Consider the following 27,286-nt stretch of genomic DNA (forward strand, 5'->3'; position numbering starts at 1 on the left):
TCAGCCAAGTTTGGGATCTTTGGACAATGCAATTGGGGAATTAATAAACAGAAATAGGGAAATGGCCAGTCATTTAAACCAGTTTTTTTTTGTGTTGTACTTGGTGGGGGACACTATAAAATTCTAAATAACTGAACTCAACAGGAAAGATCTTGTAACAGTCTCTATCATGAGGGAAAGGGTATTTGACAGACTAAAGGTGGACAGGTTGCCAGGATATGAAGTCCTACATCCAAGGGTTTTAAAGGGATTGGCTATAGAGGTGGTGGAGGCATTTGTTGAAACATTCCAGACTTAACTGGGTTTGAGGTGTGTTCCAGTGGATTTGATAAGCCATTAGTGTGATGTTCCCATTCAAGACAGGAGGCAGATGGGAAGTAGGAAACGAAAGATGGTTGGTTTAACCTCTCTCATTGGGAAAATTCTAGAGTCCATTACGAAGGAAGAAATAAGGCATTTATCAAAACTTTATGCAATCAAACCGAATCAACATGGTTTTATGAAAGGAAATCATGCTTGACAAATTTGTAAGAATTCTTTAAGAAAGCAACAGTTAGAGTTGATAAAAGGAGACCATAAGATGTAGGAGCAAAAATTAGGCCATTCAGCCCATTGAGTCTGCTCCACCATTCAGTCATGGCTGATAAATTTCTCAACCCCATTCTTCCGCTTTCTTCCCGTAACACTTGCTCTCCTTGATAATCAATAACCTATTTATCTCTGTCTTAAACATACTCGATGACCTGGCCTCCACAGCCTTCTGTGGCAATGAATTCCACAAGGCATTCAATAAAATACCATAGAAAAGATTATTACACAGTGCTCATGGTATTTTGGATGGTGTATTAGCATGGGCTGAGGGTTGGGGAACACTCGGGAAGAAGATTTGGGATTAATGTTAATTTTTTCCTGAGGTTCTTTATGCAACTGTAACACACCAACATCTGTGAACAAGCAACATTTTATTAAGCACAGTACAGGACAACTTGAGAGAAACCCCGAGCACTCTCTGCCACGGTTGCGAAGCTTGTCCAGGGAAGCTCTCCCTGAACAAAGGAAACGGTCCTTCCTTTATAGAAAATCTTTACATGATAGTCGGTAGTCCTCACAAGACAACCTTCAGTCACTCACTCGCAGTCGCATGCTACTCAAGACACCATGCAATGACCACATCTCCAGCAACAATATAATGCAAATCATCCCTTAATGGTCAGATGTGAATTGTACTTTTTTTCGTAACTACAGGGGAACAGTCCAATTCTAACTACAGCGTTTTTATTGATTTCTGAATAGGGGATGAAACTGTAAATAGGAGATAATGTAAACGGCTTTGAATAATAGGAGATGAGAATGTAAATTTCCTACAATCTATCTGTAAGTTGAGATATCCCACCTGAGCCTCATGACATCCAATTTCCTGCAGTTCGGCAGAGCAAGTTAACTCTCTAATATTGTACATGGGTCATTTTCAGGTTGGAAGTATGTAGCTTGTGGAGTGCCTGAAGGATCTGTCCTCATACCTGAATTATTTAGTATCTAAATTAATGACTTGGAGGGAACAGAGTGTCATGTATCTAAAAAGTCTGTTGGTACAAAAATAGCATGTTATGATGACTGCATCTGACATTGCAAAAGGATTTAATTATACTGAATGGGCAAATGGGGTTTAGTATAGAAAAGTGAAAAGTTATACAATTTTGTAGAAAGAAGCAAAAGTACAGTGTAGGGACATCTTGGTAGTTTTGTGTATCTAACATAAAATATCTACAGGTGTAGCAAGCCATTAAGACGACAAATGGAATTCTGTCTTTTATTACAAGTGACTTGACATTTGAAAATAAAGTTGCGACAGTCTTACTAGTCCTGCAGTCTCATTAGAGAGATAGAAATGACTGGTGGTAGTTTAACTGGTGGGTCGCCATGCCTCCGGCAAAAGGAGAGGTTGAAAAGGAGACTCTTTCATGGTAACCTCAGACAGTGCAGGATTTAAACCCACACTGTTGGCATCAAGTTGGATCGCAAACTTACCTTTCAGCTAACCAGCAATAGAAGGGGTTCAATGAAGATTTCCCTGACTGATTCCTGGGATGGCAGGACTGATATGTTAAGAGAGACTGGATCAGTTTAGGTTATATTCATTGGAGTTTAGAAGAATGAAAGGGGGTCTCGTAGAAACCTATAAAATCCTAACATTAAACACAGGAAGGATATTCGATGACCGGGAAGTCCAGAACGAGGGGTCACAGGCGGAGGATATGCGGTAAGCCATTTATGACTGAACAGACATTTCTTCACCCAGCAAGTGATGAATATGTGGAATTCTGTTACCAAGGAAGTGGTTGAGGCCAAAATATTGAATGTTTCTGAGGAGGAGATGGATATTGTTCTTATGGGTGGGGTGAAAGTAGGAGCAGGGTACTGAGTTGACTGACCAGCCTCGAATAGAATAGTCTACTTCTCCTGTTTCATATGTTTCTGTGTAACCTGCAAGAGTCTGAAGGGACTGACAAGTAGATGTTTACATTGGTGGAGGAGTATTGAACTGGGCAGGGTTACAGAATAAGAAGACACTCAATTTAATAGTGAGAGGCAAAGGAATTACTTCTGCAAGAGGGGTCAGGAATGTCCGGAATTCCTTACTGCAGAGGGTTTTGGAGACCAGATTAGTGCAAGTATTTAAAGAGGAAATGGGTTTTGGAAATATCAGTTGAAAAACTATGCTATGCTGTGTAGGCACAGAAGAGGAGCTGAGACCTGGGGCCATCGACCATGATCTTGTTGAATGGTAGGGCTGGCTCCTATTTCTTAACTTCTTATGAGATGATATCAAATAGAGATGACTGTTCAAACCAATTGAATTTTGCTCATTTGATAATACATATGAATTACGCTTTCTTCTTTTGAAATATTCAGTGATTTAGTTGAAGATTTATTAATAATAATTTTATTGCCTCCACATGAATGTATTATATTAATGGGTGCAATGTTAAAAAATATCTCAATATACCTTTTAGCTTGCTGACGGTTGCTTTGCTTTATGCTTACATAACGTTTAGTAGTGATGCTTTACTGCTTGTTTTTAAAATGTATATTGTAGAAGTTAAGTAAGCCTTATCTTTTTTAGACCAATTATCCACTCGTTATAAGTTGGTTTTGTGGAGGAGGTGCAAACATACAATCCAAAGCACTATACTTAGTGTTTGGCTGCTAGTGCTGTTCACTGGTCAATTATCTTGGATCTAGCCATAGCTCGGCTGAACTGACTGCTGCCATTCCTTAATTTGATGCATTGTTGTCATCTCTTCGCGAGTCTTATATAGTAATTATATAGTCTTATCAATTGTATTGTGACTTCCAAACGCTGAAGGAAATTGTGTACAAATGCAGTTTGGTTTTGTATGTTTTGCATCAGGAACCTTATTGAAAGTGTGATATGGTATGTAAATCAAAACCATACCTCAATACTAAACCTGAAGCAAATCTTGCCTGTGTCCTGGAATATAGATTGAAAGGGGAAACTATTTGACCAACAGTTTCTGCAAAGTATTTTTTTAAAACCAGAACTGTATTGTTTTTGGTCATGTGCTAGATTTTTTTTAACCATTTCTAGGCTGTCTGTTTCATTGTTTTTGTTTATCTGCTTGTGATTGATTTGGATATGTCTGGTTAGAGAAACTACTTTAATGGCTTGGTTAAGATTAGTTATCCCTGATCCATAGTGTGATTTTTTTGTTTAGCCACAATTGAAGCTAATTGAGCTGCATTGAAATGTCCCTTGCAGACGTTTTTAATGGTAGTTGGCTTTGAGTGACTGGATATGAACTGTACTATATAATGGATAACTAAGTATCCCTTAAAAGATTAAGGAGAGCCCCCTTTTTTCATTGTTGACAGTTCAAGATTATTGTAAATTGTTGGATTAGACGCATGCCTTGAGTCAGTTTGAGTCCGTTATGCTTCAGATAATAAATTGATTCTCACCAGCAATTCTTTTGGCTTCTAAACTGTTGATTTTTCAAAGCGAAGTGAACTTTATTTAGCTTTATTTCATGCCAATTTTGAATGTTTGTTTTAACACTGTATTGCATATATTTAGAATTAATCATTTTGCGATTGACCATCATTTGAGGCGCTCTCTCTTTTGAGTATGCTTTTGTAATTTGAACAAAATTGAAATTCTTGCACGATTTGTGCTAAGGAGATTGCAAATTATGTTCTGATTATGTACAAAGATTCCCAGTAATTGCCTTTTCTTCTAACTCACTCGCATTCCAAAGAAAAATGTGGCTTTTGCTCATCAGGAAATTGCAAAATCAAAATTATGATCTGGAGTCCTGCTATTCTGAAGTCTGTTTTAAACCACAAATAGCTGCAGGAATAAATAAAATGTACAACCCGAGATGGTTACAGTGGTATACTCTTTGTCTTCACCCTCCAATCAGTGCCAACCTTTTCGGATCATACAGTGTGAAAAACTGGTGCTATGTTCCACAATGTTGTTTGTAATAATTTCTGTATTAGTGCTTATCAATGTTTTTACAAATGATTGGTTGAAACACTGCAAGTCCTATTTCTGTGATTGCATGCATATTGATAAACATGTAAATGCAGTACGTGTACTCACTGCTCTTCTATATTTCTTGCTTAGGAGCTGTTCCGAAAGGTTCGCAGTATTTTGAACAAATTGACCCCTCAGATGTTCCAGCAGTTGATGAAACAGGTGGCAGATTTGACAATTGACAATGAAGAGCGGTTAAAGGGAGTAATTGATCTGGTCTTTGAAAAAGCTATTTCTGAACCAAACTTCTCCGTTGCCTATGCCAACATGTGCCGCTGTCTTACAACAGTAAGTGCTTTGAACTCCTGTTTCTACTTTGGAAGTATTCCAACAGTAATTGGGAATTTTAAAAACTAACATCTAACTGAGATATGTGCAATAAATGAGAACTACTATGTTGCTCATTTGAGTTTTTAGGTGTATGGTATGCCTCCCGGCTGAGGTATTCCAACATGTTTGTTTGATTAATTTTTAATAAACATCATTTGGCTAGAAAGTTATAAAACTACCTGGTAAGAATGCTGAATTATAGAAGGTTGCTTTCAAACTGAATTCAGTTTGCTAATAGATATATATGTCTGTCCAATTATACAGTTAAACCAGAGGTTTATGTTTTTATACATAATTGCATCACAATCTCTATGTTGCATAGGATGTGTGTATTTACATTATATGAAGCAATCTAAGTTGTACTTGGAATTAAAAGTCATGCATATGTGATTGTATGCACTGTCTACTTTAGGATTAAATTATTGCTTTTGTATTTTCCACAGCTTAAAGTTCCAATACCAGATAAACCTGGAGCAACAGTGAATTTTCGGAAGTTGCTGTTGAACAGATGTCAAAAGGAGTTTGAAAAAGACAAAGATGATGATGCAGTAATAGATAAAAAACAGAAAGAAATTGATGCTGCTGTTATGGTATGTAATTTAGTAATCTTTAAAATCATCTAAACTAAATTGCACATTTTGGGTAGAATTGAATGAGATTGAGATGCTTTCATGTATAGCTTCTGGTGTGACGTTCTTTGCTTTTTTCCATTTTTGCAACATTTTCCGTTACCTGTATAGGACGTAAATACTAGGGCAAGTGATGGTCACCATGAAACCCGTAATTGTCATAAAAACCCATTTGGTTCTTTGCCTTTTAGGGAAGGAAATCCACTGTTCTAATCTGGTCAGTGCTGCATGTGTCTTCATGTGCACAGTAATGTAGTAAATGCCCTTTGAAATAGTTTAGCGAGTCACTCAATTGTATCACTACGCTACAGAAAATTCAAAAATAAATGGAACTGGTAGAATGGAGCTACCAGAGATGGTGGCACAGTTGTATTCATTTGGAAACCAGTTGGGCAGGGAGTTCTCCGGATCCATTCTCCTCGTTGAATAGCAAAATAAAGAAGTGCTAAGGGTGGCAAGGCCACAAAATGTACTCTGGGTTGAGGACTTCAGTGTCTGTCACCAAGTGGCTTAGTTACTATGACTCAGCTGCTTGAATCCTAAAGGCTGTAGCTATTAGACTGGACCTGGCCGGTTTTGAAGGAACCAATGAGGTGTAAAATACTTGACCTCATCCTCATCTGTATCTGCACATGATAGTGCAAATAAAAGTGATCACTTAACAGTTATTGTAGAGGCAAGCCATTAGGGAAACTGGAATAAGTGCTGGTCCAGACAGTAAAGCCCACATTCCATGAACAATCTTTTCTTTTTAAAATGTTCTGAAGACTTGTGCTCCAGAGTTGGGCACGCCTCTTCCCAGTTGTTCCAATGCAGCTACAATACTTCATCTACCTATCAATGAGGAAAGGTGCCTAAGTGTGCTTTGTCCACAAAACATAGGACAAATTCAACCTGAGTCTACTATCTGCTGTCCCTTACCTGCCTCTATCATCTTGAGACCTTATTTTCTTGCATATCTTTTTGTCAGCAACTTTGGCAAATATACATTGCACTTTTTATCTGAGTCAATTTAGATTATAACTAGTTGAATGCCAGGCAATGATGTGCAACAGGATAGAGTCTGTTCATCTCTCCGTCATTCATTAAGTTCCCCAGGACCAAAACCTGTAAGTTACCATTGATCAGAAACTAAACTGGACCAGCCATATAAATCACAGCGGTTATAAAAACTGGTCTGAGGTTTGGATTTCTCCAGTGAGTAATTTGCCTCCTGACTCCGCAAAATAGCTGTGTTTTGCAAGGTACATGGATTGTGATGGATTACTGTTAAATTTGCTGGATCGTACACTGTCCAGGACAAAGCAGTGTATGTGATTGGCGCCTCATCCACCACATTAAACATTCACTCCCTCCACCACTGGTACACTGGCCTCAATGTCTACCATCTACAAGATTCACTGCATCATTCACCAAGACGTTTCTGGCGCAGCATTTCTCAACCACAGCCTCTCCTATCTAGGAGGAAAAGAGCAGCAAATTCTTAAGAATCGTCCATAGGTTCCCTTCCAAGCTATGCACTATCCTGACTTGGAGCCTATAGAGGAACCTTGATTATCCGAAGGACACGAGCAGGGAGTATTTCGTTTGGATAATTGAATGACGGACAACATAGTTCAGCCACTCATCGAGGTTCTTCTGTATCTCTGCTCCTTCACTTTTTTGCTAGATTAGAATGCTGGAGGTCGTTCTCTGCACTGAGTGTAGCTGTGCCACATGAGCTGCAATGCTTCAAGAAGTTAGCTCATCATTTCTCTCGGAACTGGGGTTGGAAATCTCTTCTAATATTGAGTGAAATTACTCAGTCCTTTCTGTACACATCAGATACACGAATGCAATGGTTATATTATGTTATAAATAACCTATTAAACCTGCTTCAGTTCAGCCTGATGTAATTCAGATGTGTTTTTTAAGAAAAACTTGTGGCTCTGAAACTTCCAGATTGTTCTAAAAGCTTGATTGGTTCATCTGTTATTTTGGGAAGTAAGCATACTTTAATCTGAGTAACCTGTATGATTTCAGATTCAACAATATAGTTCATCCTTAACTGCCTGCTGAAATGAGCTAGCAAGTCACTTAGTTGTTCCTGCTAACTAGTTGAGAGTAACAGATAATGGGCAAAAAGTTCTGGCACTGTTACCAACACCTTTGATCTACAAATAACTTTTATGATCAAGGCTATTTTTAAAAGTAATTGGCATGAGAACAATTCACTTAAGTGTCCAGTCGAGTAAAATGCAGAAGGCTCCTTAGTACAACAAAATGCAAATGTTGTTTAGATTGGTGGTGCATGAATTGATTTTGTGCTGCTTTCAAAATTACTGCAATATGGAAATGTTGCTATGCAAACAGTAGAGTCATAGAGATGTACAGCAATGAAACAGACCCTTCGGTCCAACTCATCCATGCCAACCTGATATCCTATCCTAATGTACAATTTGCCAGCACCTGGCCCATATCCCTCCAAACCCTTCTTACTCATATACCCATCCAGATGCCTTTTTAAATGTTGCAATTGTACCAGCCTCCACCACTTCCTCTGGCAGCTCATTCCATACACTGTTCACTCTTTGCGTGAAAAGAAGATGCCCCTTAAATTTTTCCCCCCTCACCCTCAGCTTGTGCCCTCTAGTTATGGACTTCTCCACCCCAGGGAAAATACCTTATTTTGTTCACCCTATCCATGCCCCTCATGATGTAATAAACCTCAGCATCTGGTGCTCCAGCAAAACTAGCCCCAACCTATTGAGCCTCTCCCTATGGCTGTTTGGGGTTTATGGGCGGCATGGTGGCACAGTGGTTAGCACTGCTGCCTCACAGCGCCGGAGACCCGGGTTCAATTCCTACCTCAGGCGACTGACTGTGTGGAGTTTGCACGTTCTCCCCGTGTCTGCGTGGGTTTCCTCCGGGTGCTCCGGTTTCCTCCCACAGTCCAAAGATGTGCAGGTCAGGTGAATTGGCCATGCTAAATTGCCCGTAGTGTTAGGTAAGGGGTAAATGTAGGGGTATGGGTGGGTTGCGCTTCGGCGGGTCGGTGTGGACTTGTTGGGCCGAAGGGCCTGTTTCCACACTGTAAGTAATCTAATCTAATCATACTGTCTTCAGGAACATTTGACAAATAAAGGAAATACAATTGAGTACAAAATGGTTGATTTTTAATCAGCCATTGCACAGATTGTCACATTACGCACTGAGATTGCCATTTCTGTGTAATCAAATTACATATTCATTGAAGCTGCTCAAGTTAACTTCCTATAGTTTTTATCACTGGGTATTTCTCCCAGGTTAATTGATTTTTTTGAATTTGCATGAAGTCAGAAATAATAATCTTTTTCTACAAATCTTTGTGATGAAAAATGTACACATTGCATCCCTTTTCTTCCTCTGCCTCCTCATTAAGGCATTTGCATTCAAAGTTTACTACAGCTTAGTGGATAGGTTACGTGGCTATTTTGAATGATCATGTGGAACTTGATGCCAATGCTGTTATGCTTCAGAAAGTTCATCAGTGTTTTGTGGCATTCTTAATCCTATTTGGGAAGTGAAAAAAGAAACTTGTGTGGCATACAATGTAAACTTTTTTTCCATTCTCGCTGAGAATTTAAATTCACTTTATTCAGTATGTACTAATCCATCTTATTGCCATGCACAAGCACCTATTACCGTGTGTTATATAACTTATACCACTAAAGCTGAATAAGTTGTATTGTTCACTAGAGTACACAAAAGCATTAATTTACTTTGTTGAGCAATTTATTGTCATATTAATATACCCCTTATTCATTTGTTGTCCAGTCTTTCATTTTAAAGTTTAACTATTGTCCACAGCCAGATATGAAGCTAATGTTTCGTTCAACATTTACGTAAAACAAGGCTGAAGCCGAACTTACTGATTTCGTATTTTCCTCCAACATAATACAAAATATCAATAGCAGTAAATCTTGAATTCAGAAATAAATTCCCTGTAGAAGTGTTTGTGCTATCTATGTATTTTCAATCAAATAAATCTGTCTGGTTTCACTTCTCATTTCTTCAACTCACTGAAAGCACTGACTGTTCATACATATGAAATTGTACCTAGCAACAATCAGAATCTTGCCTAGTAATAATTTGTCATGTTAGTGAAGTATCTCTTATTTTAACTCCTGAATTTAAATGTTGCAGGGATGTGGTTTTGATGTAAACTTATATTGTGCAATTCTGCTCATTCCAGTCAGAGGAGAAAGCCCGCCTCCAAGAAGAGCTAAAGGATGCAAGAGATAAAGCTAGACGTCGATCACTAGGCAATATCAAATTCATTGGTGAACTTTTCAAACTGAAAATGTTAACAGAACCAATTATGCATGACTGTATAGTGAAGCTGCTAAAGAATCATGATGAAGAATCACTTGAATGCCTATGTAGGTTATTAACAACAATAGGCAAAGACTTGGATTTTGAAAAAGCCAAAGTAAGTTATTTAAAAACTTGCCGAAAGTACTCAGTACAATAATAACTAGTTAATGTACTTGATTTCTCTGGAATAAATAATCTTCTGTCCTTATTTTACCTGTAGCCTAGAATGGATCAATATTTTAATCAGATGGAAAAAATTATTAAAGAAAGGAAAACTTCATCTCGGATTCGCTTTATGGTACAGGATGTGATCGATCTTCGACAAGTGAGTTCACTTGACTAAGATGGTAATTGACTTGTATCTGTGTTAAATGTTGATTTGTTAAAATGCCACAAACAAGTTCTGAATATTTTTGTGCTGTGTATTTGTTTAGTCTCTTACTGATATTTTTGGAAAAGTACACTTTCTGCTTTTCTGAAAGCATTGTTTTTTAAAAGATAAAGTACTTCGTCAGAAATAGTGAAGTATTTAGGAATGCTCAATGCTTTCATTATTCGTTAATAGAATACGAGTAACTAGAAATTGCTAGCTGTGTATGTATCCAGCTTGTGCTGTATCAAGCACCTATCAAAGCCAGAGCATAACCATGTTAATAATTCAGTACCACTAATAGGTCAGCCTTTTCCAGTTATTAATTCTGAGCTTCTGTCCAATATATTAAAAAGATCATGAACAAGCTACAAAATAATTCAGTATAGTGATGTTCATACTTAAGATAAATTGTATTTTTCTATTCGTTGTTTGATGTGGTTTTGGATTAAATTGTTGTCAAGGGATATTTCTTAGAATCCCTGCAGTATGGATGCAGGTCATTGAGTCCACACTAACCCTCCTAACCCAATAATTTTGCATTCCCTGTGGCTAATCCACCTAGCCTGCACTCTATGGGCTATTTAATGTGGCCAATTCACCTAACCACCACATCTTTGGACTGGGAGGAAACTGGAGCACCAGCGGAAACCCACTTAGAAACTGGGAGAGCGTGCAGACTCCCCACAGACAGTCATCTATGGCTAGAATCGAACCCTTGTCTCTGAAGCTGTGAGGCAGCAGTGCTAAACACTGAACCGTCATGCTGCCAAGTTGATGAGAACAGTAAATTTTTTGTTTATTTCACATTTCTAAATAATCATAATCTTCTATTCCAATGTTTTAATTTCTAGAATAACTGGGTGCCGCGAAGAGGAGATCAGGGACCCAAGACATTAGAACAGATTCACCGAGATGCTCAGATAGAAGAACATCAACAGCAGTTAAGAGTACAACAGCAACTCCTATCCAAACAGGATAAAAGGAGGGTTGCTCCAGGCACCAGTTGTGCTGGTGAGTTTAATAATATTTAATAATTTTTAAAAATTAAAATTGAGGTTGGCAAATTTGTTCATTCTTGAAAGTAAAAAGAAAGTATTCAAGATGGTTTTCAGTCCATGTCCTGGTGTGCAGACAATTCCTACATGGACTTTTAAACACAATTTATTCAGGGTATGTCAAGAATTTAAAGGCTTTTCAGAAGGATAACTGCATCAGACTTTTCAGATATTATTCAAAACTTTCTCAAAGAAGATTTTCTCAAAATCAAGACGATGAATAGGGTAACTTCTGTTTCAAGCTGAACATTAGCTGAACTACAAATAATATCCCAACAAAATATAACGTCTCTGCCATAAACCAGACATGTCATTTACAGTAATTTATCCATACAGTAATATATCCAAACAGTCACCTTATGCCATATGACTAACAAGTATATTTAATAACATCTCCCAATTTCCTTTCAATGACCAAAATATTTAAATTATCTCTTCAACCTTTTCAAATGAACCAGTGTCTGCTGATTTAAATATGAAGGGAGATTGCAAGCATTTCTACAAGCATCACATTTAGGAAACTTTTTTACTGTAATGATTGGTCATATGCAATTCTGTTGACATTTTGTGTATTGTTTTGAAAATAGAACAAAATTTGAAACATTTACCTTCTAATCCTAAAACCTGTTTGTTTTAATTTTTATTTGATTGGCATTTTTACTATGGGTAATTATGCACTGCCACTGTCATTGGTTCGGTTTGTTTTGAAGTTTGGTACAACTTTAACAGTACGATTCTCCAACTTCCTCAAGTTTATTCTGAGTGGAATTCCTGCTAATGTGAGGATTTCTTTCTAGCACACACTACAGAGGAATCTAGATTATCGGAACGTGTTGGGTGGGCACTTTTTTTTTGTTCAGAATATTGATTATTTGGCTAACTGATTTCCTCTGGGGCTAGGAGTTTTCTGTGACGGTTGCTCCCCGTTCAGGAGACTAGGCAGCAGCGCGCGAGAGACCACGCCCGCCCCCAACCCCGTCTGCTCCCCTCATCCGCACCCACCCTGTCCACTGCCCTCCCACCTGCCCCCAACACTGTCCTTTCCCACCCCATCCTGTTCCCCCCCCCCCCCCCATCCACCCCCAAACCTGCAGTCCCAACCATGCACACCCCCCCCCAACGTCTATCCCCACACACCATCCAACCACTGTCCACACCCCCTCCATCTGCCCCCAACCCCAGGGCAGCCAGACTGTACACCAGCAGTAAGACTGCTGCTACCTTTGTTAGGTAAGTCTCCAAATAACACACTCGCATGCGCACAACGTTTTGACAGGTTCCACCGTTGCCCTGTGTAGGCCAGTGTTAGAGACATTATCTGGGGGAAGGGGGGCTTAGAATTCACCCCATGTAGAACTCCAGGGGAAGTATGGTGGGAGGGGGTGAGAGAGAGCGGGGGAGGGGATCCGGGAGGTCACTTATTTAGAGACGGTGCCTGAATTGGCCAGGACTGTTCTTGGCAAGATTTCAATGAGCCGAATTTGTTTTTAATCATTTTGGACCTGTAAACAAAAGAAGCGATCAGGGTTGAAACAACTCTTTGACGTAATGTTTCTATCGGGACTTTGTGATCCCCATTGGATAATCCGATATTCGGATAATCGAGGTTCCTCTGTATTTTAAATAGATTTACACTGGTTGGGCAGTTCAATTAATAGTCTCACTCAGCTGTTCACTGAAAGTAACAAGTTGTACATATCTTTAAACTAGATGATATTTAATTAATTTGTACGCATTTGCAACCCAAGGGCAAATTTGTTTACATTGCTGATGTTCTTTAACCCTCATTTGATGGTGGAGCTGCTAGTCTTAACTGGGCTTCAGTTATGGTTTTTTTTACGTGACACTCCCCTTATGAGATTTTAATAAGTTAATTATCTGATGTCCCTAGGTGTCCGAGGAAGTCAAGGCATTGATGAAGCTGGATGGAATACTGTGCCAATTGCCAAAAATAGTAGACCAATTGATACTAATCGGCTAAGCAAGATTACTAAGGTGCAGGACTGTTGTCCTTTTCAAATTCAACTGCACATTTGGTATATTAAATATAAGCAATTTCTTCTTAACTGGAATTTCTTCCCAATTTCTGTAAACAGCCAGGGGCCATGGATTACAATAATCAAGTGTTGGCACCAGCAGGTCGACTTGGCGGCTGGGTTAAAGGAAGCAGTGGTGGATCTGGAAGCAAGTCTAGTGATACAGGTATTTTCACTCTGGATACAATATTATGGCATGTCTTTCTTGGCCAACACCAACAGTTTCTATTGACCATTTCACCAATATTATTGCAACCGCAGTCATGTCCTAGTAATTTAAATTTGTTGACTGTTGAGAGTAACTTTATTCATTTTAATCTTAACCTGCAAAAAAGCATCTCTCCTAAAATGAAACTGTGCAGGTGTAAAACATTCTTCCTAGACACCCTTTTTTCCATTCCTGGTTTAATTTTGTCTTGTTGTAATGCACTTTAATTTGTTCAACTTACCTTTAAACTACTATCTCCCCACTTTGATAAGGTGAAATTTTGAACAGGGATTTTCTTTTGCTGATACCTGTCTGCTTCATGCTAGGTTTAACACTGAATACAGTCCATGAATGACCGTGAGCTGCTATATGGTCTGTGCTAACCAGGGTATCTCTGTTGGAATGTGGGTGTACTGGGTATTGAAAAAGGATGGAAGGGTCTGGCTGAAATGTCCTGATATTTGTCACAATTTTGGAAGAAACTGAACAAATTGAGGAATTTGTCACATTACTTGGAGATTATCCTTTTTAAACACAAACTTCGATTTGCCTCATTTTTGAATTTGTTGACATTACTGCTTATAAGTTTTGAGATTGATTTGCATGTCATTCGATTGAAGTTGCACAGTAAAGACCGTGATGACTTAATTAGAAGGAATAGATTTTCAAAGTGCTTTGTATTTGTCTGTTCCTGCATTTATAACTAAACTCAGTTTGTCTGCCTTTGCATATCCTAGAATATGAATTAATATGTATTGATTTTCTCTCTTAAATTTAAATTGTCTGCATGTTTTGTTTCAAATTGATCCTATGCTGTGTGTGGATGGAATAGTAACTTTAAAATTGTATTCCTTTTTATTGCTGCCCCCGATTAGTGAAAACATCTTCTCTGTATCCATTGATTCAAATCTTATCACTTCAGACACTCAGATACCACAATTACCTAGGCTCCCAGGAGAATGTGAGCCTTTGATTATAATTTTGACTATTTAATCCCTGGTATTTTGATGCAACCATATTTGACTCTGAAAAGTAATGTTTCTTTTATGTGCATCCAGTTGTCAAAGTGCAGTCAAAGCAAATATCACTCTATTGTTTCTTGAATTGTCTACAGGTGTGACTAATAATTTCTGTTTGTTTACTTAGGTGTGGATTCAGGAAGGCCAGCCACAGCGACATTGAACAGATTTTCAGCGCTCCAACAGTCGTCATCTACAGACAGTTTTGATGCACGGAGAGTTGTCCCCAGGCAAGTTGGTGAAATTGTTGCTTATTATTGGTGACTGAGCTTTTAAATTTGGTGCATAAAAGAAGTTTCAATTGTTAAAACTCAACTATGCTACATGGATTACAAATGCAAATTTAATTCTGAGATACATGTACTCCATTATTTAGGAGTCCTAGAGGTGCACAGCATGGTAACAGGCCATTGGGTCCATCTCATCCATGCTGACCAGATATCCTAATCTAGTCCCATTTGCCAGCACTTGACCATTTCTTAAACCTTTCCTATTCACATACCCATCCAGATGCCATTTAAATGCTGTAGTTGTACCAGCCTCCATCACTTACGCTGGCAGCTCATTCCATGCGTGCACCACCCTCTGCGTGGAAAAAGTTGTCCCTTACCTCACTTAAAAATCTTTTCCCTCTCCTCCTAAACCTGTGCCTCTAGTTCTGGACTCTCCCAGCCCCGGGAAAATACCTTGTCTATTTACCCTATTCATGTCCCTCATGACTTAAAAAAATCTCTACGGCCACCCCCTAGCCTCCAATGGCCCAGGGAAAATAGTCCCAGCCTATTCGGCCTCTCCCTATATAGCTTAAACCCTCCAACCTGGCAACGTCCTTGTATAACCTTTTCTGAACCCTTTAAAGTTTTACAACGTGCTTTCAATAGAAGGAAGACCAGAATTGCACATAATATTCTAAAAGTGGTTGAACCAATGTCCTGTGCAGCTGTCGTCTGATCTTCCACCTCCTATACTCAATGCTTTTGTTTAATTTGGAAATAGCAGCAGCATATGACTTGACTTAACTCATTTTGGAGCTGTGCATAAAATGTACATTTAAAAAGCAAAGCTAAAGCAGTTGTATCACTTTTCAAATGGTATGATGTCAGATATAAAGCAAAACTTTGGGAATAAAAGTAAATATTCTGCATTACTTTAGGCTCTGGGCAGATGCAAAGGGTGCAGTTATTACATCTGGGTATTTTTATTGCTGTAAAATTAGAAATTGATAGCTGTGAAATACAGTGCTTTATCAGAAAGTGTTTCATCCCCAAGATGAGCCCATGCTATATAAGGATAAATGCAAAATAGTTTTTTTCTCTCAAACTAAATTTGTTTTTAAAATAAATCCAGCAAAGCTAAAAATTGCATACAATAATGTGAAATTTGAGTTAGTTAATTGTGTAATACAGATTTTATTTTGTGGGGGATGGCAACAGGAGCAGTTCAAGTCGTGATAGAAGTGAAAAAGGCGAGCGTGAGAGAGGAGACAGATTTGAAAGGAGCGAACGTCACGACAGAAATGAGAAAAGTGATCATGGTGAAAAGAGTGATAAAAGTGATCGTGCTGAGAAACCGGAGAGAAGTGATCGTAACAGACCTCAACTTACTAAGAGAAGCTACAGCAAAGAAGTAGATGACCGAAGCAGGGAGCGAGAGCGACGAAGTTCTCAAGAACCAGTCAGACGTGTAGCCAGCATGACAGAAGAAAGAGATCGAGGACATGTGCGAGATCAGAGCAGAGAATCTGGTAAGTTGTTTAGCATTGTTGGAGTTCAAAACCAGACAGAATATGAAATGTTAAAACAATTCTGAAAAATATATCTGCTCTAATTAATATTTTATTAAATGCAAAATAACTCTTCTCTCATTGAAAACCTGTTCTGTAAAATGGGATTTAAAAGAAAAATACATATATGCAGAACCATGCCCTGAGGCTGTGGTCCTAAGCTGCATTCTTACTGATTTTGTTTTAAGTCTTTTCCAGCAAGATTTACTGGAACCGCTACTGTAGTACAAATGACCAGATTCTTAATTGAATGTCTTTGTATGCACTGTTGAGATCACACTTTTTTCTTTTTGCCTTCCACAAAATCTTTTTGACTATGTTAATGTCCAGGTAGGGAGGTGTTCTTGGCAAAACACATGCACATTCTTAGCGTGAAGTTATTCTCATATTTCAAGTTAAATGTTGTCTGCTGGTTCAAAATTAGAGACAATTGCATGATTTTCCTGAGCAAAAGAAGGTGGAATTTTATTGCCTGATTAATCCCAAGGAAAATAATGAAATATCAAACATGAGTATCAAGTGAAGAAAAGGGGCGAGTGCCTAGTGCAAAAAAGAAGTTTTTAAAAATAGGCATTTTAAAAAGTCGCTAATATCCTTAAAAATTTTTAACCTGAGCCTGTGTTTGCTGAATTGATGTCTTGCATCTTCAGCAATGGCTAAATTTGCACGTATCCTTGAGTTCTTGGTGAATGGATGTTTCTCAGTTTTGTCTTTTCACCAGATGCACTTTCTCAAGAGGCTGAGAGAGGAAGCCTTCAGTTTTTTTGTCACAAATCAATTTTCTTCTCTTCCCCTCTGCCAGAAAAGCTGTTGCCGAAAGTACAGTTCCTTTGTGTATTCCTCGTTCTCATGTCTCAGCTATTTAATTTATAAGTGACTTTTGTACCCAACTATGTGAAGGTATAAATCAAACAGGGATACATACATAAGTGACTACCTTCAGTCTTTTTTAATGGCAACTTAATTTCAGTGCAGGTTATTTTTGGTTTCTTGATAGCACAATTCAAACTTGTCATGTGCCCATTGTAGCCACCTCAAATCAGTATATTTCCTTTTTCTCAAACCATCTCAATCCCAGGCAATGAATGTCAGATAATTGAAGTAAAAGAAATTGATGGTTCTTGAATACCATTATCACAATGCCTACTGCGATATTCTTGTCAATTTTGCATAGGCTTGGGCAGTCTGTGCATATCCATTGTTTTGTGGTTTATGATTAGATTAATGGGTTCACTCGCCTTTTGATTATTTTAAATCCCACAATCTGTTGCAGCTCTTATTAATTCATACCTGATTTAATAGGTTCTAATGTCAGTTGTATTCAAGAAGATTAGGTTACTACTCGAACAATGTATTCTTAAGTTTTAGCCACACTGTTCAAGATATTTTTTAACAAAACTGATTCAGAGAATTCTGGAACGGGTGCAAGTTGAACCCATGCCTCCTGCCTCAAAGGTAGGGATACTACACTGCTGCAAGAGCCTGACCACGCTGTGTTCAAGATATTTTCTAATCAACCTATACAGAGATGTTGCATACTTTTGGAGCGAGTGGGACTTCAGCTCAGGTATCCTCGTCTCAAGTTAGGGACACCTCCCTTGAACCCCAAGAGCCCCTAAAATGGAGGGAATTCACTGTCAAAACAAAGAAGCTTTAGATCTTCAGTTTAACACTCCGCTAACTGAGATATTTGAGCTCAGAAGCCATACTGTCAAAATATTTTTCTAATCGACCTATTGAGATGTTGCTATACACCTGGAGTAGATAGGACTTGAACCTCGTCTTCCTCGCTCTACAACTGCCTCATAAGAGCTTTGAACTACACTGTTCAAGATTAATTTTGAATCAACCTGTTCATTTGTTAATAAACACCTGAAGCAGATAGGACTTGAACTTGGGCCTCCTGGCTCAGAGTTAGGAACAATGTCACTATACTACAATAGCCCTTCAACCATACTGCTCAAAAGTCTTTTGTCGCAGTAGCTTCAGCTGTTGCTGACTTTACTTGTAGGTTTGGTGTAACTGTATGGTGTTAGCACTAGGGATATACTCTCACATCTTTGTACTTTGCTTAGGAGATTATACCTTGTATCTTTTATCCACAGTTTTTTTTATTGGAAGAGGATTTTTGGGTCTACCATAGATCTTCCTGGAATGCTCAGTTATATTCATGGGATTTCAAGTGTAAATAACCTCTTCAATACGTTGGATAAAATCCTTTGCACTGTGGTAGCTGTGGGAGTCTAGTTTTCATTATGCTATTTGTTCAAGAGATGTTCCAGAAATTAGCAAAGTGCAATTTTACTATTTCCATATTTGCTAAATAGAACTGGTTAGAGCTGTGTTGAATGTTTTTGACTGAGTTGTAGAACACCTCCACTCAAATCACCACATTAGTCTCTGTTTTGACGTTCTTTTATTGAATTGCTGTTTTCTGACTTGCAAGCTTGAAAATAATCTTTTAAACGAAAAAAGAGCAGTTAGTGATCTTAGGTCTTTATGTATTGTGAAGTGCTCCCAGTGACAACTGAGTTTTCACAAAATGAGTTCCGTGTAATCTTATCGAGGGTATGAGAATAGGTGTGCTGTAGTCAGCTTTAAGATTCAGTGGTTCCATTGGTGCAGGCACTAATACTATAGATTCCCTACAGTATGGAAACAGGCCCTTTGGCCCAACAAGTCTACACCGACTCTCTGAAGAGTAGCCCACCCAGACCCATTCCCCTACCCTATATTTACTCCTGACTAATGCACCTAACACTGGGCAATTTAGCATGGCCAATTCACCTGACCTGCGCATCTTTGGATTGTGGGAGGAAAACGAAGCACCTGGAGGAAACCCATGCAGACACTGGGAGAATGTCTGTGTGGAGTTTGCACGGTCACCCGAGGCAGGAAACAAAGCCAGGTCCATGTTGCTGTGAGGCAGCAGTGCTAACTACTGAGCCACCATGCCGCCCTAAAAGAGCTCCTGAAAGGGAAAGCCTCTGTGCTTGAGATCAGTGTCAGATGGCTATTGAATGATGGATTAAAATTTAAAGGCAAAGTTTTCTGCAACTTACTTGGGAGTATTCGTGATTTAATGAAAGCAACTTGCCTAGCTGGACTGTTCTATTTTGTTGGAAAGTATCTCAGTTAGCGGAGTGTTAAGCTGAAGATCTAAATATGCTTCATTCATAAACTTTGAACAAAAACCATTACAAAAGTATTTCAGTCTTCAAATTACAGGATTTGCAAGAAAACTCAACATGAACCATCACAACAGTTGCATATTAAGCTGAACACTTAAAACACTGGAGCATAAACGGTTGTGGGCTTTGCTGGACAGTGGGGTTAGAATAGTTAGCTACTTGATGGCTGGTGCAGAACTATTGAGCCCAAGTCCTGTAAAACTCTTTGATTAAAATTGCATTTGGTGACCATTGGACCAAAGGGGAAGCTGGTTGGTATGGTGTTGTCGGGCACCTGAGAGCTGTGGACGCACTGTATAGTAGAATGTAAATTTTATAGTCATCTGAGCTGCGGAAAAGCTGCAGTAATTCAACTCCATGTTTTTAAAGAAAATCTTAATGTCCTTTTAATTTATAGTTAAGCTTGAGCCTGTCTCTGTGACACCTGATAAACCTGCCCTGTCCGAGGAAGAGTTTGAAAAGAAATCCAAGGCAATCATTGAAGAGTATTTGCATATCAATGATATAAAGGTAAGTGCAAAATAAGCATACTACTTTTGATTAGACAATAGAGTTTGGTTAGGTGATTATGCTGTTCTAGATTACACAATGGGCTTCTTTAAAACTAGCTGAGGTTTTCAGTGCTATAGTCTTTAGTGTTGTGCTGTGCTTCTTTTGCAAAGAAGGTCCCTTAACAACCGGTAACTTAGCTATAGCATAGCTATGTCTGTCATGGTTGGAGCGGATTTGGCAAAGTACAGCTAAACTAAGGAAGACATTCAGAATTTGTAGACCACCTCCCTGACTATAGCAATTACCCAAACCACAATGCCTACAGCCTGCTAATTAATCAAGAAACTTGTGCAATTATTACAGTTTTTATAACAATTAACCTTTAACCGTATGGCCATATTTCAGGAACAGAATAATGTAGTTACTGATAACATGCAATTGTATGTACGCAAATGTAACATTTGAGCAAATTTATAAAACACTGGTTTGTGTGGAATTTCTGAAAATAAATTGCAGGCTTAATTTTTTTGTAGGAAGCATCGCAGTGCGTGCAGGAGCTTGAATCACCGAAGACTTTGCACATCTTTGTTCGAAGTGGCATTGAATCAACTTTGGAGAGAAGTGCACTTGCAAGAGAACACATGGGAATTCTGTTATATCACCTTGTAAAAGCTGGTACTCTATCAAAGGAACAGTACTGCAAAGGGTAAATACTGGAACCAGTAAACCATTTTTTAAATTTAATTAATATTGAACTCAGTTGTTTGGTAATATAGAACTCGAGCATTGCTGAAAAGAGGCATTTTGAAGCTTTTTGTTTTGCGTGCATCAGGATGTTTTGTAAGCAATAATGTAAAGAGAAGACAAGATTTTTTACTAAGAACAGAAATGATTGGCAAGTATATTCTGATTGGTTAGCAAGTCTTATTCTGTTTGGTAGAGATGTTGCTGTGCACTAGTTAAATAACTGACTGCTAACTGCCAGGCTTTGCTGAACTCTAAATTGGACAGATTGACTCTGGTCAAGGCATTGTTTTGAGAAATGAACCAGATAATTATTTGATTGCAACTATTTCAAATCAGTGAAATATGTGACAATGTTAGGGCCAAATTTTCTTTTTACTATGTTAATAAGTATATTCTCCAGTTTGCATAAATCTTCTACATTGCAACCCTAGCTGTTAATCTTTAAATGTCTGCATATTTGAGTATATTCTGAATGATTTGGCAAATGTTCAATTGTGAAATCTTATCTAATGTTGACGCTGTTTTGAGGGGCTGGCTGGATACAGGTAATACCTATTGCAAACACCTGAAGAGATCGTGTTCAATTGGCCTGGAAGAGTAAGGTTCAAGCAACAAGTGAAGCTAGCTGATTCAGTTGCTCATTATGCAGTAGTAACATGAGTGGTGTTCTTGACTAACAGCTGCTGTTAAGCCACGGTGATGATCTACAGATCTCACCAATGAGTAATATAGCATATGAATTTCAGTGCTAGTGTGATGCATATGATGATTTATACTTCCCAAAGAATGGTGGATCATATGAAAAACGTACATTCCTTGGTTGTCTACTACAGGCAAGCTGTTGGCCAAACCCAATCAGCCATACTCCAAAACTCAACACAATGTCTGATAAAATTGTTATGGTGCGAGAGAAGGCCTTTCAGCTTGTTGTGTTTGCAGCATCTCTGCAGTGACCATCATCACCTAGTACCTATCTCCTGTCTTTTTCCTATATACCTGTGTGCTATTTATATGCAAATAAGCGTCCAACGTCTTAACTACTTGCTGTGTTGAAATTTGTTTTTCCCCATCACCCTTTGTTCTCTCATCACTTTCTAAATTCATGCTCACTTGTTCTTCCTTTTATGTGCTAAACATTTTGTCCCTAGTGTTCCATCCAGCCCGCTCATGATTTTCAAAACCTCTTATCAAATCTCCTTTCAGATACTGCCTTTCCAATGAGAACAGTTCTAAGTTATTTAATCTATCCTTATTACTCAACATTCAGTCTCATTCCTAAAGACATTCTTGTGAATTGTTTCTGCATTCTTTTCAGTGCATTCACATCTTTCCTATAATGTGGCGCCAACAGCCATATTCTGTATTTCAGCTCAGGTCAAATAATGTTTTGTTAAAGCCCAACATATCCTCCGTGCTCTTTTACTCTATGCCCATAATAATAATGTTGAGGACACTGTATACTTTATTAACTGCTCTCTCCATTTGTCCTGCCACCTTTTGATTTCTGCGTGTACACCGGGTCCTATTGTACCGTCATTTTTATATTGTCTTTGTGTTCGTCCAACCGAAATGCATAGAATCATTGAATTTACAGTACAGAAAGATGCCATTTGACCCATTGTGCCTGTAGTGGCTCTCTGTCTACCCAGCTGATTCAATTCTCTAGCCCTAGCCCTATTCCTAACCCTGTAAGTTCATTTTCAAATATACATCCACCTCTCTTTTTAAACCTCCTATGGAATCTGCCTTCACCACACTCCCAGGCAGTGTGTTCCGAATCCTAACAACTCACTCACTAAAAAATTCTCTCCTCATCTCCCTCAAGACTCTCTTTCTGGCAATCTTGAAATTGCAGTCCCTAGTTACTGACACATGGGTGCCACAGTGGCTCAGTGGTTAGCACTGCTGCCTCTCATGGCCAAGGACCCAGGTTAAATTCCAGCCTTGGATGACTTGTTTGTGTGGAGTTTGTATGTTCTCCCTGTGATTTCATGGGTTTCCTCCCACAATCCAAAAATGTGCAGATTAGCTGGATTGGCCATGCAAAATTGCCAATAGTGTCTAGGAATGTGCAGGCAACGTGGTATAGCGATGGGAAATGAGGTTACAGGGATAAGGTAGGTGGGGGAGTTAGGGTGGGATGCTGTTTGATTGTGGGGGGGGGGGCGCGGTGTTATGTGGACTCAATGGGCTGAATGTCCTGCTTCCACACTATAGGGGTTCTACGGTACCAACTACTGGAAAAGGAATATCCTTGTGAACACCTCAGTAAAGGCATCTTTTCTGCTCCAAGGAGAATAAGCCGAATTTCTCATCCTTTCTTGTATGAAAGATCCATAATTCTTGGTATCATTCTAGTAAATATCTTTTTGGACTCTTGTCCAGGGCATTAACCATCCTTTAAGCAATGTGCCCAGAGCTGAACACTACTCCAAATGTGGTCTGACCAATGATTTGTAGAGGTTTAGCATTGTTCCTTTGCTCATATACTCTATGCCTTTATTTCTAAACCCAAGGAACATATAAGCTGTCTTAGCTGTTTCAGTTTGCCTGACCACCTCAGAATTATGGATGTGAATCCTGAAGTCCCTATTCTCCCCCAAAATTGTACTGCCAAGCCTGGATTGTCTCTTCTTTCTACCAAAATGCATTAACTTCACATTTCTCTCCCTGGGGTTTGGGGGAGTCCAGACCTAGAGGGCATAGGTTTAAGGTGAGAGGGGAAAGATATAAAAGAGACCCCAGGGAAGCTCCATTATAAACCTTTTCACGTAGAGGGTGGTGTGATTATGGAATGAGCTGCCAGAGGCAGTGGTGGAGGCTAGTACGATTGCAGCATTTAAAAGGCATCTGGATGGGTACATGAACGGGAAGGGTTTGGACGGATATGGGCCGAGTGCTCACAGGTAGGATTAGGTTGGGATATCTGGTTGGTATGGGCGAGTTGAACCAAAGGGTCTGTTTCCATGCTGTACATCTGAGTCTATTTCTCTGCATTGAATTTCATCTGCTAGGTGCCTGCCCATTTTGCCAACCTGTCAATGTCTCTGAAGGTGATCAGCATCATCACAATTTACTATTCTCCCTAGCTTCACATAAGCTGCAAATTTGGAGATTTTTGCCCTCAACACCCATCTCCAAATTATTATGTAATCAGAAAAAGCATGGATCCCAGTACTGGTTCTTGGGGATCACTGGTTTCAACTCCCTTCCAATCTGAGAAATGTCCATCTATACCTTCCCTCTGTTGTGTATTTTTAAGCCAAGTTCTAATCCATGCTGCCATCACCTCACACTTTTTCTCTACATTGCACTTCAAGAGGCACCTATCTGTTCATTCCAACTTGTCCTTTTGGAGTTCCATACTGCTGTCTCTCAAATTACAACTCTTTCAAGTTTTTGTCATCTGCCACTTTTGAAATTCACCTGCACGTGAAGATCTACATCTGAATGAATATCAGGAAAAGCAAAGATCTCAAAGCAGATCTCTTCCCTAGGGAAGCTCCATTACAATCCTTACTTTGGCTTTAAAAAAAAGTGTCCATTGACCATTGCTCTGTTTCCTATCACTGTCAGTTTTGGATTCATGTTCCTTTCCGTGATTTATGATGCCCATAACTAAACCTTTCTCATGGCTGCTCTGTAGCACAGTATCAAAACTTGGTAATCCATGTAAATCATGCGTGAACAGTGTACCCTCATCAAGCTGTTACCTTTTAGAAAAGGGCTACTCAGCTAAATACAATTGCCCCTTTTGAAATTCATGTTGGCTCTTCCTAATCACCTTGCCTCTTTCTATGTGACAACTAATTCTATTGAGTATTTTTCTAGATGCTTCCCCATCCCGTCACCAAAGTTAAATTGACTAGTCTTGAAATTGCTGGAGTTATCCTTAAAATCTTCCTTCAAGACTGTGATGTTTGCAATTCTCCAGTCTGCTGGCCCACAACGTCTGCCCTCACTACTTTCAAAATCCTCAAGTGGGTCTCATCTGTTTCCTTGTCAAGTTTAAGTATTGTAATACTTCCAACACTACATGTGTATTAATTTTGGAACTTTTCTAGTGGCAGAACTTCATCTCATGTCATCGTTGCCTGGACAGATGCAAAGTCTTCATTTATCAGCTCAGTCATGCAAGTGCGAATCCCCTTTTTGGTCCTCAATTGGACCTACTCCTCTCTTAACTGTTACTTTACTCTGTATATGCCTATAGAATGCTTTGAGATTCCCCTCTGTGCTGACCACTTCTCATAATTCCTGTTTGCTTCTCTTATTTACATTTTGACCTTCCCTCTAAACCTTCAACATTGGTTCTCTTGGTATTTTTTGCCATATGCCTATCTTAAGTGAACTTTTTTCCCCTCATGTTAATTTCTCCCTCCTTTGCCATCCAGGAGACTCTTTGTCCCAAGTTTCCCATTTGAGGGAATATATCTTGACTATCCCTGAAATATCTGGTCTTTGAACGTAGCCCATTGTTCAGTTACTGTTTGATTGCATCGAGATTAGTGGATAAATCCTGCCCAGCTGTGTTCTTGTCCTACTGAAGTCAGCTCTCCACCAGTTTATTTTTTTTTATTTTGGTTGTTGCATGTCATTCTCCACCAACATCCTGAACCTTATAATACAATGATTACTGTCTCTTAAATGTTCCTCCATTGTTACTTGATCCACTTGGGCCACCTCAATAATGCATCCTTTCTTGTTGGACTGAGCATGCCAGTATATTTAATTTGTGAAGCAGTTTTACGTAATTAGTTCAATACTGTTCTATACTATAAACTTGTGTTTTTATTTGCATACCACAGACTACATGAAATCCTTGAAGTAGCTGAAGATATGGAAATTGATATCCCACATATATGGCAATATCTTGCTGAACTAATTGTTCACATGCTATATGATGGAGGCTTACCAATGGGAGATCTTTTCAGGTAATGGTGACAACCTTTGCTGATGTTAGGAATTAAGTCAAAAAATGAAAATTGCATTAATATGGCAAAAATGGAAATATTGTAAATGTAAATTAATTTCTGTTCTTAAATATTCTTTAAAATCCTTGATCATAACAGATATCACTTTAAATCCAGTGAATTTTAAAGTTCAGGCAAACATCACTGTGAATGTGCACTAAGCGGCAATGAATAAAATGATGAATGAATCAATTTTGTTGATTCTGGTAAGAGATAAAATATTACTTGCGACATTGCTGACACCTAGTTGCATGATGAACACTGTCCTAGAACTTTCAAGTTCGTTACGAGTCACATCTGAAAAGCAGCGCAGCAAGAAGAAAGCCATTATGTGCTAGATAGAGCCTTGGCATAGGGCGGTAACCCATAACCTGACTCTGGAGAGAGTGCTACTATTGAATTAAGATTATTGATTTCTGATTGAGGAGTTTTAGTTGAGTAGCTCCTGGCTTTTAGAATAGCTGTTCAGATTGGCTGTTGAATTTCCAATTTCATGTTTAGGACAGGAATGACTAAAGGTAGATGAATATGATGACCTCACGAATGCTAGGCCATCATTTGTATGAACTGGGAATTTTAAATTATAAAGATTTTCCCTCTGGATCAAACAGCGGTGTGTGAGTTCAGATCAGTTCCTCAATCTGAACTGATGCTCATTACAAAGCTGAATTTGTTAGCATTGTCATCCTTCAAATGAGATTTCAAACAAAGGTCCGTGTTAAAATGCAGTTGTACTACCTAAAGAACAGAATTTTTTATAAACCAACATTTCTATTTTAATCATGATTACCAAAACAATACCACGGCTGGTTATTTATTTCCACAGCTGTTTGTTGGATCTTGTCTGTGCAAAGCAGTACATTTTTGGAGGTGGTTGAAAGCTGTAATCATTTGCTACATGAATGGAAGGCTAAAATGCTTGCCATTGTTGTGAAACTTGAAAGGGCTCAGAAAAGATTTACGAGGGTGTTGCCAGGTTTGGAGGGTTTGAGCTATGGGGAGAGGCTGAAGAGGCTGGGGCTGTTTTCCCTGGAGCGTCAGAAGCTGAGGGGTGACCTGAGAGGTTTACAAAATTGAGGGGCATGGATAGGATAAATGGACAAAGTCTTTTCTTTAGGGTTGGGGAGTCCAGAACTAGAGGGCATAGGTTTAGGGTGAGAAGGGAAATATATAAAAGGGACCTGTGGGGCAGTTTTTTCACGCAGAGGGCAATATGTGCATGGAATGAACTGCCAGAGGAAGTGGTGGAAGCTGGTACAATTGCAACATTTAAAAGGCATTTGGATGGGTATATGAATAGGAAGGGTTTGGAGGGATATAGGCCAGGTGCTGGCAGGTGGGATTAGATTGGGTTGGGATATCTGGACGGGTTGGACCGAAGGGTTTCTGTATATCTCTATGACTCTATCTGTTGGATCCATTCAAAACCAAGTATCGAGTAATACATGGTTTATGTGAGCACAAGCATATTTCTGTAGGTGCAAATGTGATTTTGAGTACATGACTAAGTGGCACAGATTCCTCTGTATGCTAGACTATGGGCCTCCATTCGTTGAA

The 27,286-nt window shown here is 39.0% G+C and overlaps 1 protein-coding gene across 8 annotated transcripts in view; it reads left to right on the top strand.

The window, feature by feature from the left end:
- LOC122555982 (eukaryotic translation initiation factor 4 gamma 1-like) overlaps positions 1-27,286 on the top strand; it is a 137,854-nt gene that overhangs the window by 102,994 nt on the left and 7,574 nt on the right. For all 8 annotated transcript variants that reach the window (XM_087993545.1, XM_087993547.1, XM_087993544.1 and 5 more), the window contains 12 exons: positions 4,649-4,846; positions 5,332-5,478; positions 9,731-9,967; positions 10,073-10,177; positions 11,077-11,236; positions 13,172-13,275; positions 13,377-13,482; positions 14,671-14,773; positions 15,977-16,287; positions 19,915-20,027; positions 20,543-20,715; positions 25,565-25,690. In XM_087993545.1, coding sequence (XP_087849671.1) covers positions 4,649-4,846; positions 5,332-5,478; positions 9,731-9,967; positions 10,073-10,177; positions 11,077-11,236; positions 13,172-13,275; positions 13,377-13,482; positions 14,671-14,773; positions 15,977-16,287; positions 19,915-20,027; positions 20,543-20,715; positions 25,565-25,690 — 1,883 coding nt within the window. The remainder of the gene's footprint in view (positions 1-4,648; positions 4,847-5,331; positions 5,479-9,730; positions 9,968-10,072; positions 10,178-11,076; positions 11,237-13,171; positions 13,276-13,376; positions 13,483-14,670; positions 14,774-15,976; positions 16,288-19,914; positions 20,028-20,542; positions 20,716-25,564; positions 25,691-27,286) is intronic.

Source organism: Chiloscyllium plagiosum, unplaced genomic scaffold, assembly GCF_037043375.1.
Source record: "Chiloscyllium plagiosum isolate Xiang-an unplaced genomic scaffold, Cpla_swu_hap1 HiC_scaffold_13, whole genome shotgun sequence".
Classification (NCBI taxonomy): Eukaryota; Metazoa; Chordata; class Chondrichthyes; order Orectolobiformes; family Hemiscylliidae; genus Chiloscyllium; species Chiloscyllium plagiosum.